The 20,518-nt window shown below is 38.8% G+C and overlaps 1 protein-coding gene and 1 long non-coding RNA gene across 2 annotated transcripts; one reads left to right on the top strand and one right to left on the bottom strand.

Annotated features, from left to right (window-relative positions):
• Positions 1 to 233: 233 nt before the first annotated feature.
• On the bottom strand, positions 234 to 13,633 carry LOC143692213 (uncharacterized). Its single transcript, XR_013180090.1, has 4 exons — positions 13,462 to 13,633; positions 6,424 to 6,568; positions 3,874 to 4,026; positions 234 to 1,873 (listed from the first exon to the last, which is right to left on the bottom strand). It is a non-coding gene; the product is annotated as an uncharacterized LOC143692213 (long non-coding RNA).
• GZMA (granzyme A) lies at positions 11,541 to 16,645 on the top strand. Its single transcript, XM_054652378.2, has 5 exons — positions 11,541 to 11,633; positions 12,299 to 12,443; positions 14,112 to 14,250; positions 14,905 to 15,171; positions 15,947 to 16,645. The coding sequence occupies exons 1-5, from the start codon at positions 11,573 to 11,575 to the stop codon at positions 16,100 to 16,102; spliced, it is 768 nt and encodes a 255-aa protein (XP_054508353.2). The 5' UTR covers positions 11,541 to 11,572; the 3' UTR covers positions 16,103 to 16,645.
• Positions 16,646 to 20,518: the final 3,873 nt, after the last annotated feature.

The following is a 20,518-nucleotide window of genomic DNA, read 5'->3' as shown; positions in this document are numbered from 1 at the left end:
TGTGTTTTATTTGGTTGATTTGATCAACCAAATAAAATACAAACAAAAAAAAACAGACCCAATGCCCGCCCCCCCCCCCCAAAAAAAAGAAAAAAAACAACACTTGCACAAAATTTAAAAAAAAATTTAAAAGGAAAGAAAAAAATCTAGGGAGAAAACACAGACATTATTTTTATCTCTATTTTGTATCTTTATAATGAAGACTAATTGGAAAACTGTTTCTCTCTGTTTAATATTTTAACTCTTTGAAATTGAATTTAGATAAATATTGAATAATGGTAAAATGAAGTATTTGTGGTTTAGTAACATCACAGATAAATATTTGAACATTTTTAAGCTTTTGTTCTATTTTTTCTCTTTCCACAGACCTCTCATTCACTATCATTCTGAAACTGAATTTTTGTGTAAGTGCACATTAACAAAAGTTGCTTTATCCCAGTTGCAATGAATACATTCCCATCCTAGTAAGAAGTAGAGTGAAATCCAATACAAATTATGTTTTCTATGTGGCAGTTTCCTGCTAAAGCTTAGTAAAAGTGTTATCTGTACAAATATGGATACTTTGAACTGTTCACAAAAAGCTGTGGTGGTGTCAGCAAAGCTGTAAAGCTGGGAGGTACATTTCAAAGGTGGTGCACTAAAGCAGAAGCATCCAGCTCTAATGCACAGCACAATATTTATTAAAATGCTCTTGTTTCATGAATCTGTGTAACTGGAAGTCGTTCTTTTTATCCAGTCAATATATTCTTCAGTCAGCCACATATAAACTCCAGGTACGCTTGTGTTTTTCACATGCTTCTCCAAAAGAAACAATCCCCCAGTACTGACCATCACAGATTAATGGCCCACCTGAATCTCCCTGGAAGACAAATCAGAAGCAGCTGTCAGTGTGTCCATTTCTCACCAGAGAAGCATGCAGTGCCATCTGCAGTGCACAAGCATGTTTGGAAATGTTGTCTCCAACCTTTTCCAGCCTATGAAATGGAGCAGTTGGCTTACATCATTCGTGGGAATTGGTTGAGGAATAAAGAGAGGTTGCTTCTCAGACCTGAGGGAGCCTTCAATGCAAATGCTGTGGAGCAGCAGGGTGCTATCATAATTCTATTTCAAAATACATTTTTTATTGTTAGTATAAATTGATTCTCACCTCACCTCTTTATCAGTTGTCTCTTCTGGATTCAGCACAGAGAGCATCAAACGCAAGATACAAACAGCTCTTTTGAGTATACAGTTAATGCTGTACTACTCAGAGGTTGACTTCTGAAAAGCATCAGATGATTGAGACGCTGATAGCTCTGCTTTTTCTCCCATAACTACAGGTGGTGTCTAAGGAGAGCACTGTAGCTAATGAAATATACCTGAAGTTAATAGATAATCCCAGCTCAAACTGCCACTCTCTTGATCTTGATTGGTACACTGACCTAAACTAAACAAAATTTTAACAAGTCTTTTTCACAGCAATAAAGTCTCTCACAAATGCTGCTAAAATCACTTAAAACATGATTGTCCTCCTAAGATGTCTAACCCTGCTTTGTCCCCAGTGAGAAGGGAACCATTGTTAAATATATGTTCCCCGCTTTGTAACTTTGCTTCTTACCCCACAAGTATCACTCAGATATAATTTACTTTTCCCTATAGCGCACACTACATGTTGTTGGTTATTTTTGGGTCACCAGCATAATGCTTGTCAGAGCTTTTTCTATTTTTCTATTGGCAATTTCAAGAGTTTCTTCCAGAGATATTTTGCTGGCTTTCCTGGCGATTTGTCTCCCCAGCCAGCCACCTGGCAGAGTGTGCTAGATCCAACATCTTCAAAAAAGTCAGGCAGAGGCAAAAGTTGCACACATTTATTCAGCTTGGCAGTATCATTCTGCTAAAAAGGAAAAAGAAAAAAGAAGGAAAAACAAGATTTCTAGAAAAACTAGATTTCTTATGTAGAAAGGAGGGGAAGCATCACATAGTTTCTATTATCATTTAATCTCATTTTACCAACACCTCCCTTTAAAATCACTTTTCACTACTTAGGGACTGATCCTGAGCTTAATTGTCCCTTTAAAAATTCACAAGACTTTCCATAGTAGCAGTACAGCAATTTCCCATCTATAGCAGCAGTAGTGAGTCCAAGCCCAGATTTCCATTGGATACAGTGGGAAATGTAAAATCTACATGGGAGTTAGGTTGTTGGATCTATGTCCTGTTCACAAACCTAACTTGCCACTAAACTTCAGTGTTGAAATCAGATTCTGGTGCTTGACTGACACAAAAGTCTCAAACCACAGTGCAATGTGCCCATGAACAAAGATGAAAACAAAACTATAAGCAATTAATCACAAAAGCAGCAACATAATTGAGGAAAAATCAGGTCTCAGTTTATTCAGACTGCCAATTTTTGCTCTGAGACATTCTAAAGGGGTTAAATGATTCAGACTGTCTGTGTTTTGTTGGCCTTTGCCTGACAGATCCATCCTTCAGCAGAGGTCAGTAAATGAAAACACAGCCAAACCCTGACATATATCCTCAGTGTGCTTGGTAAGGGCTCACAGGTACTGAAGAAACATTTTCAGTCTTATGATCACTGCACCATGATTCATTTAACAGGGTGCTGTATGGTTCTCAGCAAAACAATTCTGGCTTTATACCTTTCAAAAAATGCATTCCAACAAATCAAAAATTTATTTTTTTAAAAAAAATCTTTGCAGTTATTGTTGCCAGTGCTGGTGGAAAGTTCCAAAGACGGAAAGCTTATTCCAAGCCATTGAATACTCCATTACTGCAGAAGTGGAGAGATGGGAGGTAAGCTTTGGCACTAGTACTATCCTGGCTTCTGTATCAAATTCAAAGGATTTTAAGACATCCATATCATTCTGGAACAGAGTTGTAATTTTCAGCTCTAGAAATATTAATTCCTCATGATCCATTTTGGTGTTGCGTTCACAGATACCCTGGTGCTCCTGACAAGTGGCCACAGGAGAAGCCAGTGAGATGAGCGTGGTCTACGCCGACAAGGAAGCAGAAGTAGAATGCTCACTAACACCTGGGGGAAGGAGCTCCTCAGAGATGAACCATGATGAGGTGCCTGAGCCACAGATGAGGTGGCTGAGCCACCTACAGGAGCCTGTAGGTTCCTGCTAGCACAGAGAAGGACACGGTTACCTTCCTCCCCATGTCATTGCTATGTCAAACCAGCGATGCCAGCTAAATACTAAAAACCAGGTTCTGGTCACAGAATAATAGAATAATAGAATGTTACAGTTCTTTAAGGTCTGGAAGGGACCTTAAAGAGCATCTAGTCCCAACCCCCCTGTAAATTCAAATTCTTACAGCTCTGCCCCACTTCGGCATCAGATGATAATGTTGGCAAGGACATTTTCCATGCTTCATTCTGCAGGGTCCAGAGTCTACTCCCCTTTGTGACCACTCTGTGCTCCTAGAGCTGAGTCTGTATGTCCTGTATTATCCACACTTTCACTTTATCTGCTTACACCAGAAAATTAACAGTAAATTTCTTCTCTGTTTTTACTTAGTCCAGTGCAAGGTCTAACTCTGGGATAGAGATGTGAGCTGGACTCCATTGCATACATCCCTTCAGCATTGCCTTTGAAAAATTACTGGAGAATGTGCTTTGTGGTTTGGAGGGGTTGCTGCAGTGAATGGATTAAAAAGAGGGTTTTTTAGAGCACAGAATGGGCTTGAAATATCATCTCTGCTCATGGAGCCAGTGATCCTCTAACTTCATCCAGATTAATACAATCAAAAATAGACTATTCTCTGATACTGTTATCTAAACAATGTACTCTTCAATACCAAAGAGTAGCCAAAATGATCATCAGCAAAATTATTTTCATAAAATTACAGCAGTAATTAAAACAATACCTTGAGGAGCATTATGTCATTATCAAAGGGAGGGTGGTCAAACTGACAGTGAGGAAAGGTTTCCATAATCCCAAATATCTGCTGTTCTTCTTCAGGAATGGATGTTCAATGAGCTCCAAGAACAGCTGTCTTCCAATTCATTTATTCTAGAACCTATAGAAAATACAGGAAGAGAAAATCACTACAGGAACTGAGCAACATCTCTGAGGATAATCAAAAGACGTTTAACACAACACCACTTCGTTTTACAACAACGTGATTAAAACAGAGCAGCAAAATCATTCATTTCAATGTTTTGACATGAGCTTCTTTTTGCCTCTATTAAATAATGTTTCTTCACTGCAAATATAGTTTAGTGAAATAATTGTGTGGTAACTGACCTCCAGAGATTTTCAGGGTTTGGAATTAATTTTGTGAAAGAGCCTCCCATCTTTATAAGGGGAGCTGCTTGCACAAGGACAGCTGCTACTGATGCCTTTCAATAATCTCTGGAAGGTCTCCTTTGGATTTATGACCTAATCCTGCAAAGGACTGAAACTTTGCTGGCATCAGTAGCACATCAGAACACACATCAACACTCAATGCTTATCCTGAGCATTATGCACACAGGTAAATGCTCTGCTAAAGTGAGTATCTTTAATATTTATAAACTTTTTGTCCTTAGTTTTCTAAACACAGGATTCAGCACATTAAGGAATAAGGATGTGTGTGTTGCCTAACCCAAGATATGCCAGTAGTGAATATTAAAAAAAAGGGAGAATGTTAAAATTCAAAGAGTTATACATTCACTTCCTGCTAATAAACATTAAGAGTTAAGCAACCAATAAATTCCACTATGTTCCAAGCTCTATAAGTATAATCAGAAATGTATTTATTAACATGTGTCCTTCTTCATTTTGCCCTGCTAAACTTAATCCAACCCAAATATTTGACATTGCAGAACACATACTGCTGGTTTCCTGTGCTTCATTTTCAGAACATAATCTCACTATAAGTAGGAAAATTCATTCAAGCCAGAAAAAAGACTTTATCAATACAAACTATGGAAGAACAATTTTCTTCATTCAAGATGCATGTGCCACTGAAAGACAGAATTCCTTCATTTATACATGAAAGTTTGTTTGTGAAAATATCTGCAAAGGCAGTGTTGTAGTGCAAAAATTTCTCTTTTTATCTACAAAGCACATGTCCTCAGAGAGAATGATATGTCTCTCAAAACTCCATCTCTGTGACTCTAATAGGTGGTTCATGGGCCACACAGAGATTCATGTTGCTGAATTCATGCTTTTGCCCAAGAAAAAAAATTAGTTCAGGCATCATTAACACGTGAGATCAATTAATTAGGAAGTTTTACATGCACTGCAATTGCACCAGGCATAGAACAGGTGTTGGTGAGTTTTGTGTGAGCATTGCCTTATAGCTGAAGAGAAGGAAACCAGGCTGGTTCAGCTTGCCCCAAAGACAAAGACCTAAAGTCAAACCAAAACAGTGTGCTGTAAGAAAATCAGTTACCAGAGCACATTCTCCACAGGATCAGAGACAGACAATGCCCTTTCCACTGAACAGCTAACAAATCTGAATTTTTATAAATGTACCTGACTGGCTATATCTGACATATTGACTGAAGAGTAAGAGACTCCAGATCCCATTAAAAAGTCCCTAAATTCCAAAAAGGAAGACTTGGTTATGTTTTGTAAAGTTGCTAAACAGAGAATGCTGGGAATGAATATTTCTACCCTTACAATCAAACCTGATTCAGCTGAAAAATAGTGAAAGTCAAATTCACTCTGTAGAAACTGTGTCCTCTATTTCAGACAAACTCACAGAAGAAGGCTGGCCAACCTGCCCACACTGTGTTTAAGGAGGTCAGGTTTGCTCTGGTTTATTGTAACTGTTTTCCTTTTAGATAGTAAAAAAGGAAGGGAAAATTTCAGAACTAAAATGCAATTCCGGAAGAAGTTGAAGAAAAATAGGGCATTTTACTTCCTAATGTGAACAGTAGATGTCCCCCTTACCTTGAGTCAGCTGCTCAGCAGCAGAACATCGCACCTGGGGAAGCGGTGCTTCTGCTCACATTTAGCTTGTCAAGAGGACAAGGTTCCTTGTCACAGTCATGAGTGACATTCTGGGTTTGTGAGCCTAGGCCACTCAAAAGGAGAGGAATAGTGTCCGCATCTAATTCAAATTCATTTCTCAGGGTATTTTGAGGCTTAATTCCAGGCATACATATAAGATTTGTTTAAAATCCTTGGGACATATTCTCTTCTCTAAGACATTGCTTTTTCACATGCATAAAGAATTAATTTGATCTTTTAACAGCACATTATTTATGCTGTAACTTTGGCAGGATCTCACTAACAAATATAACGCTGTAATGCAGATCAGTAGTTTATGGCAACTAAAAACAATGACAAGTTCTAGGAACATTCCAGGGAGAGAACTGCAGCTTTTAACAACCTATTAAAAAATCCATACTCACCTTTCTTCACTTAGAGGTCTGCATACCATGCCTCACTTCAATGACAAATTGCCCCATTTTAAGATACTTACTCACAAGGTGCTGTTGTCAAAACCTATTGTTTTTCCACAAGAGTTCCTCCACAAAAAACACCTAAATTCTTGTCCTGGATAGCAGCCATATAAGGCCAGGAATGAGGATGCACTTCATGTTCTCCAATAATGTCCGTGCAGCCACCTGAAGAGCAACAGAAGTGCAATTATATTATGTGTTATTCACAGGAACTGGGGATTTGAATATTTTTACTCTTAGGTGAGTATTTGCATCTTGTTAGTAGGGTAACAGCAATTAAAGAGAGCAGGAGAGCAGAATAGCTTCCAGATGTCATAGCTGCTGCTATTTGCTGTCAGGAACACTGTAAATGTCCCCTACAGGAAAAACTCCTAAAGGGTTTGAAAGTTTTTACTAATAGCTCCCTCACTTGAAATTTCCCCTTACATTGTTAATATTGTGTTATTTTACTGCAGATTGATTTCTCAAGATTCTCTCTTCCAGTTTCTTTAAAACTTGCCTGATTCTTGAAACTCCTAACAAAACCAAATAAAGCCTAATCCCTGAATAACACCTAGATGTCTCAGGGTGTTCAAGGCACTTGTTGGCTTCAAATGGAAAAAAAAAAAAAAGAAAAAGAAAAAGAAAGGAAAAAAAGTGAGAATTAAACCAGCCATCTTTAAGCTGGTGGGAAAAAATGGGCAACCTGAAAAGGCTTCAGAGAATGGCAGTGTGAAGGAATAGTCGGGCGTGTGGAGTTCAGAAGTTGCTCCTAAACTGTGGACCCAAATTGAGAAAACTTGGGGCACATAAAGTACACAAGTCATTCCTGTGGACCAAGATACATCAGCAGCCAACAATTGCTCCACAGAATTCCACTGCCCTTCAGTTGAAAGACTGAAAATATTCATATGTAAATTAACAAAAGCCACTGAGAACTGTCAAACATCTGTTATTTTATGAATAATGGAATATAGGATATAAAAGACAGGCCAAGACCAGCCACACACATGTAAGACAAAGCAATTTGTATTTTATTAAAAATAATTTTGTGGGGAGCAGCTTTCAGATACAGAAAACCCTAGACTCTGAAACTGCCAAACACAAAACAAAATCTAATATGTGGTCACAAAAAAAGATAAATTGGTGAGAAAGACATTTCTGTATTGTAGACCTCTGTGTCTGCATGCATGTCTTGCACACCTTGCTGGTAAACCACTACAAAAAGCCCTGTCTGCCCTTGTGTGAAGAAGTTACAACACTTGCTACCATATTCATTATGTTTAGAAATAATCTGAAATACAACCTGCCCAATATAACTAGCTCTCATTTTTATTCAAGAATTACAGAATGTCAGCTCTCAGTCTCAATCTCATTGTTGAATGAGATTGTAGCACAGAAATGTTTATTTCTGCATCACAGAATCTTATTAGTTAGAACCCAGTTTGAAAACATGCACATGGTGCAACACAATTCATGTTTCAGAAGACTCTTCCAAAGCTCTTTTAAAAGAAAACAAATTACTATTAGAATTCATCAGCTCTTAGAACAGCCAGCTCCAGTTCCCCAAAGTCACTCTCCATTCTCCATCTAATCCCAGAATTATTCACCCACTGGAGACTATCCACAGGTAATCTCTGCAAAGAGAGTCCTAAAGGCATAATTATGTTTGTCCTTTATGGCTTTGCCCTCCCAATAAATAGCTGGATTAGAAAAGAGCATAAGAGACAAAATAGGAAACAGATTCATGCTCTGGCCAATAAATAGAAGGCTTGTGTTCCCAGACCATAATATCTAATGCTGGATTCTTTCTGCCAAGTATTAGCAACATCATAGAAGGAATGCTGATCTGCTGCAAGGCCTTGAGGACTCCCTGAGTTTACTACATCTACTTGTATTTCTGTGCTACTGCGTTTTCCACTGGTATCACAGAGCAAATAAATGGAAACAGGGACACTGAGTGAATAGCTGAGGCAAAAAAGACAACCATGAGGCACTAGTACCAGAGAAGGAAATAAAATAGGTATGGCCTGGCATGCATTCTGCCTTTCTCCAGCAAGTCCCTGGGAGTTTGTCTCCCAGCCACTAAGGGATGTGTCCAGACGCACTGGGGTGGGACTGGGGATGTGATAGCCCAAGGAGAAGACAGGGAAAGTGTGGCAGCTCTGCCTTGCTGTGCTCCTGGCAGCTGCCAGCTCTGCACCTCTGTTCTGCCCTCCCTTCCCAGCTCAAGAAAACAGCCCTTCAGCTGAGCTGAGACTGCCTGAACTCAGTGCCAGCAAACCTGGAAGGTTTAGAAGCACAGTTTAAATTGGTCTCCTGAACAAGTGTCCTAGAATCAAATCTGGTGCTCACCTCAAGCACCACAGAAAGCAGCATGAAGGAAAAAGGAAGAGAGTCACTGTGGAAGGAAAAAGGTCAAAATGAGAGAGTGTAAGATAAGGGATAGAAGACCTCAGCACAGTAATGCACAGATCTGAAAGTGATCCACTGAGCCATGGGCCTGCAGCCCATAGGAGCCCTCCCCAGAGGCAGAGGCTGGTCACAGAACTGCAGGCACACTTTGTTCCTTTACTCAGGCAGTGGCTTCTGCCAAGCGAGCGGCTTTGCTTTGTGAGCGCTGCAGGGAGAAAGGACAGAGTGTTTTGCCTACAATACCTCTCTCCTCTTGAAGACCAATTAAGTAAGCAACAGAGGATCTACTAAAAGAATTTGACTTGAGAAGGAAGCTTTGTTTTGGTGCTTCCCTTTAAATGTAAAAGGCCAATAGAATCTAAACTTCACCATAAATTAAGTTATTGCCATAACCAAAGGAGCCCAGCCAACTAATTGCACACCCTAAAATTTTATGTCAAGTTTTCAGCCTCAGTGACGTAAATTACAAGAGGAAGATAACTCTCTGAAAAAGCATTTGGGTACAAAATTGGTACTGGTTATATGCATATCAATCTGATCTTTAATACCCATGCCATCGGGGATTTTGCAGATTGTCAGAGAGGTCATTCAGGAACTTGCACAGAAAGTCATCAATTGATACTGAACAATAGTTTAGACTCCATATTTCTAATTCTCATTGTCAATGTCAATGGATCTCTCAGAATTGGAAGGGATTTTTGAAGAAGCATGGATATGCTAGTACCTATGGAGTTTCAGAAACATCTTTAGAAGTAAGTATGATTTAGAAGTAAATAGAAGTGCAACTAGAAACTGAAAAATAGTATAAACAGGCCATAGAAATTAGGTTTTAGATAGCAGGCATAGATTTACCTGTATCTATTTACCTGGAAAACATCTAGGAACATTTGCTAATGTTTTATTCCATGTCTTTCAGAGAGATTTTCCTTGCAAACAGATCAGGCAAACATGGATGATACATGCCAAACCTCTTTTTACTGGCCATTGCACCTCACATAGGACCATCCAAGGATGAATCATTGTAGCATTACAAGTTTAAGCATGTCTGAGCATACAGGATTTTTGCTCACAAGTGTTCATCCTGATCATGCCTCTGCATAGTCCAGACAGGAAACAGCTTCAATATAGTAAGAGTGCTAATTAAAACATCATAAATCACACTTTGTCAAATAATTGTGACTGATAAAAGAAAGAATTGTACCTATGATGCCTGGTGATATTGTGTCCAGGAGAACAGTGTAAAAAAGAACATCAGTGCTACAAAGTGATGATAATTATGGGGAATGTGCTAGTAATGAGAAGAAAAATTTAAGAAAATTAAATCTTGGTAAATCTGAGCTTTAGCAGTGCATGGAGCTTGTCATGCAGTCACCTATGTCACCTTGTCACATAGGTGACTGTGTCTCAACAAAGACATATCAGTGACAAAGAGCTCCACAGTCTCTAAAATTACATCTACACCTGCCAAGTTATCCTCTGTCCCAGAAGGGAGAGCAACAGCAAATTTGAGCAAAGTCTGTCCAAGGTCTTCTACAGGTGAAACTCACATGGTGCTGGGCCAGTGAGCTCAAGGTATGATACAGCAAGAACACAGAAGATTTCTGCAAGCTCTTTACTGTGGACTCCTTTCTGCAGGTGCCTGTTGTGGGGCTCAAGACTTCAAGAAACCTTCTAGTCTGTGTGACAGTGACATTTCACTAGTCATAGAATATATAGGTTATAGAATAGTTGATTCTCCAAATGATTTAATATTGATGCAAGTTATTTTTATTATTTGGGGATATATTTGCAAGAGAGAAATTGTGCCTTTACAAGGCCCTAGATAAGACTTATTGATAGAAGAAACATAGAATACCCTGAGTTGAAAGAAGCCCCACTAGGACCATTGAAGTCCAACACCTGGCTCTGCACAGGACACCTCAAGAATCAAACCATGTGCTTAAGAGCATTGTCCAAACATGTCTTGAGCTCTGTCTGGCCAGTGCTGTGACCACTGCCCTTGGGAGCCTGTTCCAGTGCCCAGCCACCCTGAGTTTTCAGGACTCAATTCAGTAGCCTAAAACTCAGCATTTAGTCACATTTGAGGTAATACTGTGGGCTTTCCAGACACAGACGCAGAGCTGGCAAATCTGGCACAGCATCTTCAGAAGACTGACAGCCTTCTGCACCAGACCTAAAACATTTTTAAGACACTTTAAACGTCATCATTAAACTTAATAAAGCTGTGCAAACAATAGCTATAGGCCATGAAACCACACTCAGTCCTTTGTGAAAGCTCAGCCAGTGCAAACCTAATGAGGTAGGATCAGACCCTGAAATGAGAAAACATCAGATTCCTTGGCCCTGAGGGTCTCCTGAGCAGAACAGATATTTCATTAAAGGAGAATGGACTGGAATCCATGTCTGACCTGGAAGCCACCTGAGGTGTCTGGAATGAAAGTATACAACATCATGTGGACAACTGAATCAGGCTAAATTTATGTGAGCCGAGTCCCACTGTGTTTCACCCCTATACTCATATATCAGTTCTCTGCAAATGCTGCAGACAGAGCACAAAGTGGGGTAGAGCCTGTTTTCACACCACAGCAGATGACGCAAATTCTCAGTAACACTTCTGCTGTAAGGTACATTCTCTGGGGAGGGTTTCCTTGTCATGGTTACCCCCTTAAGAGGAAAAACAAAACCCACATCCTCTTCATTTATGCATATATATTGATAGATTTGTAGATAGACATATATTAAAGAGTGAACAAGAAGGAACATCAGACAGAAATCATGGGTGCTTTCCTCCCTTGGTACACCTTCACTACTGTCATTCTCCTGGCAGTTCATGGAGGTAAGTACACAGTTTAAGCTAATATGTATTAATGTAAAGGAAATGGTCACAATTATTACTTGAATTCTTAAAATTAGTTCCTCTCCACTGTCTGCATGTGTTTGGTCTTTCACACAAACAAAATAATTTATGAATGGGTCTTAAATAAAGCTGCAAAGTCTGAGCTGTTTGGAGGAGTTCTGAATAGAAAACATAATGATTATCTCATCTTTCTTTCCAGAGCCATACACATACCTTCACTGCTTGATTTTCTCTTTTTCTGGAAAACAGAGTCACATAATGTGGCTTATACTACATAGTCTAGTTTCCCTGCACAATATTTAAGATATGGGAGATATGGGGGACTGTTACTCGCAATGAAAGCTAAGAAATTAACTGTATCAGTAATCTTCAAGAAAAGAAATCTGTGCAAAAGCAACAAAACTTTGGTGTGGGGTTTTTGCCCAAGCTCACCCCACTGATCTTGCTTCAGTATTATTGAAATGTAATGAAGTAATTCTGCTAAGCGGTTTTAAAATTCTACCCTGAAGACCATCATTCTGACATATGTGCATACTTGTGTGTCTGTATCCCTTCTAATTACAACAGCCATGTTTTCTAAGAGACTTGGAGTGTCTTACAGTATTTGTCAGCTCAGCTGTGTATCTTGTGGCTTACTTTTTTAGGTTTGTGTGTGGATATCATTGGAGGATATGAAGTAGCGCCACACTCGAGACCATTCATGGCCCAAATCAAGGGACAAAGAGGAATTATTTGTGGAGGAGCTTTAATTAAGGAAAACTGGGTGTTAACAGCTGCACATTGTAGAGTGTAAGTTCTTACTCTGATTCAGAGATTGTCCTTAGTGGGTGTCTGATATCTCTGTTCAAGCAGGAGAGTTAGTATATCTGGTAATTTTATCCATTTACCATGATCATGTTCTGATTACTGTGCTTTATAGGTTCTATCAGCAAATTTGTTACAGTGAGTAAAAAAATATAACAAAGTATACTGATCACATCTGTTTTTGAGGAGATATCTAAAAACTTCTAGCTGCACATTAACATAGAATAGCAATACTGAAGCAGTGAATTTGGGGAAAAGTTTTATACCTGTTTTCTCAGTCAACCTGTACACTAGGTGAGAAAACTGGTGCTCTGAGGAAAAAAAAATCTTGTAATTTTATTCTATAAGAGATACACAGTTCACTGCAGAAAAGACAACATGTGGTTAACACAGGAGCAGAAATCCTCCAAACAGATGACAGGAGACACTGAGAGATCTCTGTCTTGCTTGGTATGTTGGCTTGACAGCTTTCTTTCTTTTCCTGTCCAAATCAAGATGCAAATGGTGAGCTCTACTGAGTCCTTCAGCAAGGCAAGAAGTGAGTTTTGAATTACACCTCACCCCTACTTGCTTTTGTAAGGAGGACTGAAGCTGCTACTGAGCCAGACCTCCTCACACAGGCTCTGTCAACAGCCTGACCAGGACCAGTGAGCCACTGGACTCTGCAGATGTCAGAAAAATGTATCCATCTCTCCTGCCCTTGTCCAGACAGGGAGATCTGTGGGACCTACTATAAAGAGAGCTCTGGGCCCAAAAGCTGTGTATTAACAGAAAGTAAAGAATGTTTCCAAATGAGATTCTGTTTAAGAGAAAATACAATTAATTATTAACATAATGACGGCTCAGTCAATAGACAGCTCTCAATAGATGAAAGAAAGGAGTGACCACTTTCCCAGGGTTGCATTTTCCACAATAAGTCATGAATGAGTGCCAATACACACAGCTCTGAGAATATTCTCCCACTCAGCTGTAGGATGCATTGTTTGCCCAAAAGCAGCTGTACCTGTGGTCAGGTAGTAATGTCTGCTTGACCTGCTTGGCCAAGGAGTGCCAGACTGCTGGTGTCTGTCAGAGAGCAGCAGCACGCACAACTCTGCCACCACTTGAGGATCTTGGAAGGACAGGAAGTTGCAGAAAAACCTAGAGAAGAGGAATGAGCTCTGTCTCACACAGATTCAGAAAGTGGTGTTGAAATATGTTAGAGTAAAGCAATGGTACATTTCAATACAGTCAGGATATTTGAACTAACACTTCTGTGGCCTATTTTCCTAAATTTTCAGAGCAAATTGCAGAAGACACTGTTAGTGAGACAAGTGCCCACAGCACTTGTCTGGTGCACCCACCAGATTCACCACTCATTCGGTTCCCAAAAGGGAACAATAGGGATGGATACAGAGTAAAGTACCTGAAACTTTTCTGTGCTCCTGGGAAGATGAAAATAAGATAGTATGAAGTTTGATTCACTGAGTCATATTTTTCTTTTAGCTGTTGTATGACCAGGGTCATCTTTTAGATATTTCTAAATTACTGTTGCTTTTCAGGCACAGGAAAAGAGACTGTAAAAGCTGGTCACTATAGCACCACATTATTACCAGTAAAAAATTTAGGGTTACATCACAGTGAATCCAAATAATTATGTAGTCCTCTCCTCAGGAAAAATAGCCAAGTTATTCTTGGAGCCCATTCATCGACAAAAAGAGAAAAAGAACAGCAAGCTTTTCGGATTGCAAAAGACATTCCTCATCCATGCTACGACCCCAGTACCAGGGAAAATGACATTATGCTGCTGCAGGTACAGATTTATATATCACTTATGGAATATACACACTACACTGAACTATTTTCTTCCTTCTTCTCATCTAGGGAGATGAGCCAAGGGAGTTTCTGGGGCCTTTTTTTCTGGAGTGATATAGTCTGGTCTGCTAATCCAACAGCCTGGGGAATTGGGGATGCACTGGTAACTAAGGCAATCAACAATTCCTGTAATGGTTGCCACGGCTAGTATACACATTCTGGAGCTCTATCAAGACATTTCAGTTTCTGGCTTTTCCATAAAGGAATAAAAACACATGCAGATAAAACATTTGGTTAAAAGCACTAACGTTCTGTCTGAAAAGGAGTTCTAATTAAAATGTCTGGCTTTTCTGATCTACAATTTTGCCAGCATCAGTAATTACTGTTATTTTGTCTTCTAAATGGTCTGAGAGCCAGAGAAGTAAAATAAGATGTTCTTTAGAGCTAATAGATCATCAAAGTGGGTTCTCATGAGACAAAGAATACTCATTTTCCCACTCTTACATTGATGACATAACTACTGTCACAAAGAATTGAGGAATCTCAGAAAGGGATTGCATTAATTACCATAATGGGAAAGATCCAATGGTTAATATGCAAGGGCCTCTGTTAGACTCTGTGCCATAATACCTATTTTCCATATCTTCTACAGCTTCAGAGAAGAGCAAAGCTTAATAATGCTGTGCAAACAATCCCCCTGCCTCCTTCAGATAATGATCCCAAACCAGGAACAGTTTGCACAGTAGCAGGATGGGGTATTACTAAAAATCATCCAGTCAAGTTCCCTACTGCCCTGATGGAAGTCAATGTCACTGTCATCAGGAGGGAAATATGCAACGATAAAAAGCATTATAAAGGCAAACCTGTCATAACAGAGAACATGATATGTGCAGGAGCTAAGAATAAGGATTCATGTCGTGTAAGTATATCTACTATGACTGCATAAATTGTATAATAAAAATAAAATAAAATATAATGTATCAGCATTACACATTTACAATCTCTGTCTCTCTTAAAATCAGTGAAGAATTTTATCAAATGTCAGTGAATTTACCAAGGCTTGTTCTTCCAAGCCTTAAAATCAAAACTTAAGATGAGTAAATTCACCTTCACAGCCTTTCAATATTGCAGTTGTGTCCAGGCATGGCAGATAGCTATCCTCATCTTCAATAAAATGAGTTTAATACTAAAATGTCCACAAAGCAGCTTATGAACCCATTTGCAAGTAGCTAATCTCAGTGGAACAACTTATTTGATGTCAGAAGACTTTGAAATAGGTTTTGCTGATAAAAAGCATTTTAACTGGGTCCCAAGTCAAGTACATGACTGTGTAAGAACTACCACATTTTAAAAGATTTAAATATTGCATTTAAAAGGGTTTGAATTTCTGGAGGCTTACACTTTCCACTAGGAAACTTTTCAGTTTTTTTCTTCAATTTCAAAGAGACTGATTCTTCCCTAGCTAGATTCATTCCCCATTATGCACACTTAAAAGATTTGATTGAATTATATGACGCCTTTTTTTTTTTCATTTGTTTTGCTGTCGGAAATCCTAATTTCCAAGGAGGAAAAAATGATCCTTAATAACACTGGCTACATTTTTATTTTCCCCATCTAACTAGTGAAAATTTTATTTAAAGGAAACATTTTTTAGCTTTTGTTGATTTGAATGACTGTATTTTCCCTTTTTCTAGGGGGACTCTGGTGGACCTTTAAGATGTAATAATATTATGAGAGGCATCACTTCATTTGGGAAGAAGGAATGTGGCGATGCTCATGGCCCCGGTGTCTACACTCGACTCACAAAGCGACACCTTGAGTGGATAAGGAAAACCATAGGGGGGGCCTAACAGGTTGGGTTTGGGCCACATGGTTTGTGTGAATGAAATGGGCTTTTAAAAACAGCTTCACTAGTCTGGTAAAAGAGGTGTTCTCACACTGAATTTTGGCAGCTTGATGTAGTTCTGCTACAACAGCATTTATAGCTTATACTGTCAGCCATGGAGTCATTGGGGGTATTTGGGACTGAGGATTCCAACATCCCTGTAGTGCATGTTCACACTGAGCTCTACATGGACTTGTATTTCGAATCAAGAATCTAATCCTTGTTTGGGTCCTCACTCCTTGTTGAGTATGTATTGCACTCTTTTGTACCTGGACTTCTTTAAAAACCCTGAAAGTTAGTGGTGTGCTAGGAACAAGTACAAACACCTAAAAATCTTTGTTTCTCTGCAGCAAACCTCTTGGTTTTATAGGTCTAATGGATTGTTAAGCTTCAGGAAATTAAGTTGCAGCAACTGTGGGACACATGTATTAATTTTCTAACTGTCTTGTATTTGGAACCTCTAGATTTTATCCCTTTATGTATTTTGCATTTAATAAAGCAATGGCAATAAAAATCTGCTGCTTTCAGCTGTCAATTTATGTGGAAAGCTCTGTCTCTTGCAGCACAGATACTCCATGTACTATCTGTAGGATCTGTTTACTATCTGTGTAATGTTCCATACATGTTAAATGTTTGCAAAACACACCAAAATTAGCAGCACTGTGTTTAAAAAATTTTCTGAAAACCCATGCTTCAGAGAAATGTCATGACTGCATCAATATGATACAACACTGTTGATAATAATACAGCACTCTTAATTTTATGATGCCAGTAGTGCTGTTTCAGACATGCAGTGAAATTTTTAAGTGCTTCAACAAGTATTTGTCAAGCAGCAAATAGACCTCTTGTGAAAAATGTTCCTGCCTGCTTCTGTATTAACAGACGAGCATTTTCAATGCCATGAGCACCTCAAAAAGGGCTTGGATTTATTTTGTGTTGCTTCAAGAGGTTTTTACTTGGAGGTAGGCATTAGCTAAGAGAAAGCAGGGAACATTCAGTGGTGGAGATATTTTGCATTGATTTTAATTTTAAAATTTTTGATCCATCCATCCTTAGTAATTAAGCACTACTTACAAACACAGAGAGAAAGCACAAACTAAAACTTTTTTACACAACTGCATTTACCTAATGTCATTAAGAAGAGACAGTAGTTTTCTCACTAGAGAAGGAAGGGTAAAGATAAAGAAGGCCTGAACTACAGGGATCTCTAATGGAAGTTTTGATGATGAAAAACATCTTTTTTGCCCTTTGTTACAAACATTACACAGTCAGAACTTTACATATTCCTATTCTTATTCATAAATTGTTTTTTCACTCTTGGTATGAACATACAATATATACACACAAAGGGACACACAAACACAAAAGCAAAGCAGGAGCAGAGAAAAAGGCTCTCAGACAAATAAGATTGCATCAGTGAAACTGAGAGGAGAATTTGACCCACTGACTGCTACCAACACCCAAAGCAGTGACTTTATTCTGTGTTTAAACACACAGGAAATAAGAAATTTCAGAATTTTTTATTCTTGCAAACTACCAAACCTCTGTTTAGGCAAAAACTAATTCTAAAATCCTTCAGGAAACAAAATTGTCTTTATCAACCTGCAGCTCACCTAGGCCTGTCTCACCCTCCCTACACATTAGTCTTGCTTCATTTCTTTGCTCATATTTTCACTGCCTTTCTTTCATCATGCTGTTGCATTTTCATCATTCTGCTTCCTCTTCGGCATGGTTTTTCTTTCTCCCCAAAAGTCACAAACAGCACCCTTGTCAGTGGAAAATCCCTCTCAAATCCTGTAATTCAAGTATTTCCCAATTTTCCAGATGGTGGTTCTGAGCCAAATGTTGGAGAACCTTAGAGATCAGGATGGATAGGTTCTGACCAAGGAGAAGTTTTTAATGCATGAAGAAATGTGCTACAGAAAAATGTGCAGCTTTCCTCTTCTAGCCTGAAATTTAGGACCTACTCCAAAATACTTTAAAAATGGTGGTTTTTTCACATGGATGTTTTCAGTGAATTGCGCAAAATAAGCCTGTAGAGTTGGACTTACATGGTAAAAACAAAATTTTACCTTCTGTCACTACTGCCAGTAGCATAAACCTGTAGAAAAAAGAAGCAGCAAGAGAGAACCGCATTTTCCTCTAAATGGGGAGGTCTCTGCTCAAGAGTCATGATATGAGCCCATTCACCACAGAGTTTCACCACTATGGAATGGAGCCCACACTAGCTAATAAAAATGCTATGATAATTTGATGTCACTGTTTTCTTCTCAGTCTGGCTATATGAGATAATTGGAGGGAAGCAACAGGTATAAGCTGCATCCCAGAAACTCACCTAATGTGTATGTAGGTAGCATCAAGTCAGGTCACATAGGGGCAGAACTGGGCACATCTGCCAGACTTAGTGCTTTTAAGTGTGGGAACAAATGGATTCCTCAGTCATTATGCTCCAGGTGATTGTTTTGTCATATTGATATACCTGAGAAGAAAGACACATGTACTGTATGAGCAATGAATTATTCTTCAGGCAAAAATTATTTTTGACCTTAAGTTTTGGATTCTATATGTTGTACAGTGCCCCATCTTGGACAGGACTGTAGGGATGAAGATCTGATCTTAGTCAACTTACATTTTCTCAAACCTCTGTTCCACCCCTGGAGACTCAGTTTTCAGTGGATATAGACCACAGACGAAGAACAAGTTGAGTTCTTAGAAATGGGTTCTGATTTCTGTCTCATCCTGGGCCTGAGCAACATATCAGGCATGTTACTGACAATGAGCTAAAAGAATGCCATATTCTACCTTCCTACATAAGGAAGCTATGCAAGAATGTGGCCAACTTTCAGCAGCTTCACACTCTGCATATTCAGAAAAAAGCACTAGAGTATGCATTTAATTTCACTTCAAATTAGTTACAGTCCAGAATGTACACTTAGATGTCTTCTCAGACATGGTCACATAATGGATCTACAGGTCACACAAACAAGGTCCTCTCGTAGTTATGGGCTTTTGAAATCAGTGGCTTCTCCCACTTTTAGATATTGTGCTTACATACATCTGGGGCAATACAGCTTGACTAGTGAACACTGAGCAGTAAGTAACTAAGATATGAGAAGTTCTTAGGCTAAGAAACAGCCTTTCTTATTTTGACAATTGAGCATCCAACAAAATGTGGATGGTTTCAGTATTGGTCAGGTCCTTCCATGCTACAGCCTCCCATCTTGTGTCATGCACCTCCTCCTATACTGGATATAAATGATATAAATATAATTTAGGTGCTGCCAAAGGAAAGAGAGAATTTCTGGGCAAATTAAAAAATGCATGAGCAAAGAGACTAATTCTACTCATTTATTTAACATTCAAAATGGGGGAAAATGTTTTTTAATATTTCTAAAACTTTTTAAATTATTTAAAATACTATTTTGAGTATTTAAATCAGATTCTAATTGTCTGATAAAATCTCTATAAGCAAACTTGTTCATATTAGAAGATAAGCACAGTATAAGCTATTTCCCACACTTGGACATCAGCTTATTGGTAGCAGTTTCTCAATTGACAACCAATATTACCATTTTCTGATCTTCTTTGAAGACCACATGAGATGACATAAGAACCCAGTAGCTGAGTAGCAGGTTTACTGTAGCTAAAACACCTGAGGGGTCTCAACCTTCCAGAGCTAAAGTTAGCAACCACATAACTTGCGAGCAGCACAAGATGATGTTTTAAAAATCATGAGAACTAAAGACATGATGGTTTCACATTCATTTACAGAGATAACTTGTGGCCCTGCCTGTTTCTTTTCATGCATTTGACCACAGTGTAATTTTTCACTGACTGGCCCTGCTCTAGTCCCCTAATATCCTAATCTTTCCCAGCTACAGGAAACATTCTAAATAAATTTTCAGTTGTGAAAAAAAAAAAAAAAGAAGAGAAAGGACTCCAAACAATACAAGTTTCTGAGCTCAGAGGGATTTTAATATAAAAATGCAAGAATGAATCCTTACCCCTCGCCTCTGATCATTCCTAACAATGAAAGCAAAGCTCCAAAGGTGTTTGTAGGCAGAACACAATGAATAGCACTACTGGTCTGTATCTGAATACCTTCTGAGGCCCTATCTGGCAAGGCAAACATATGTTAAAGTCCAAGGGTTTTATTCCTTGTGAGCACTAAATAAAATTCACAATATGGTGACAGCTGCACTATTTGCTGGCAACCAGAATTGAACTGGTACCCTTATGAAATGAACTAACAGTTGTGTTCAGCCCAAATAGCATGCTCCTATGCCCATTTGAATTCTTAATTTGCTTATTACATAACTATGCATAATGATAGAATTATTATGCAATTTTTTGAATTTTAAATCACTGTCAAATATAGATG

Source organism: Agelaius phoeniceus, chromosome Z (genome assembly GCF_051311805.1).
Source record: "Agelaius phoeniceus isolate bAgePho1 chromosome Z, bAgePho1.hap1, whole genome shotgun sequence".
Lineage (NCBI taxonomy): Eukaryota > Metazoa > Chordata > Aves > Passeriformes > Icteridae > Agelaius > Agelaius phoeniceus.
Note: the sequence above shows the minus strand (reverse complement) of the source record. Positions and strands in the feature narration are given on the sequence as shown.

Coding starts and splice junctions, on each gene's coding strand:
- GZMA (XM_054652378.2), top strand. CDS start 11,573: ATGGGTGCTTTCCTCCCTTGGTACACCTTCACTACTGTCATTCTCCTG. Junction 12,444..14,111: donor ACAGCTGCACATTGTAGAGT/GTAAGTTCTTAC, acceptor TCCTCTCCTCAG/GAAAAATAGCCAAGTTATTC. Junction 14,251..14,904: donor ATGACATTATGCTGCTGCAG/GTACAGATTTAT, acceptor TATCTTCTACAG/CTTCAGAGAAGAGCAAAGCT.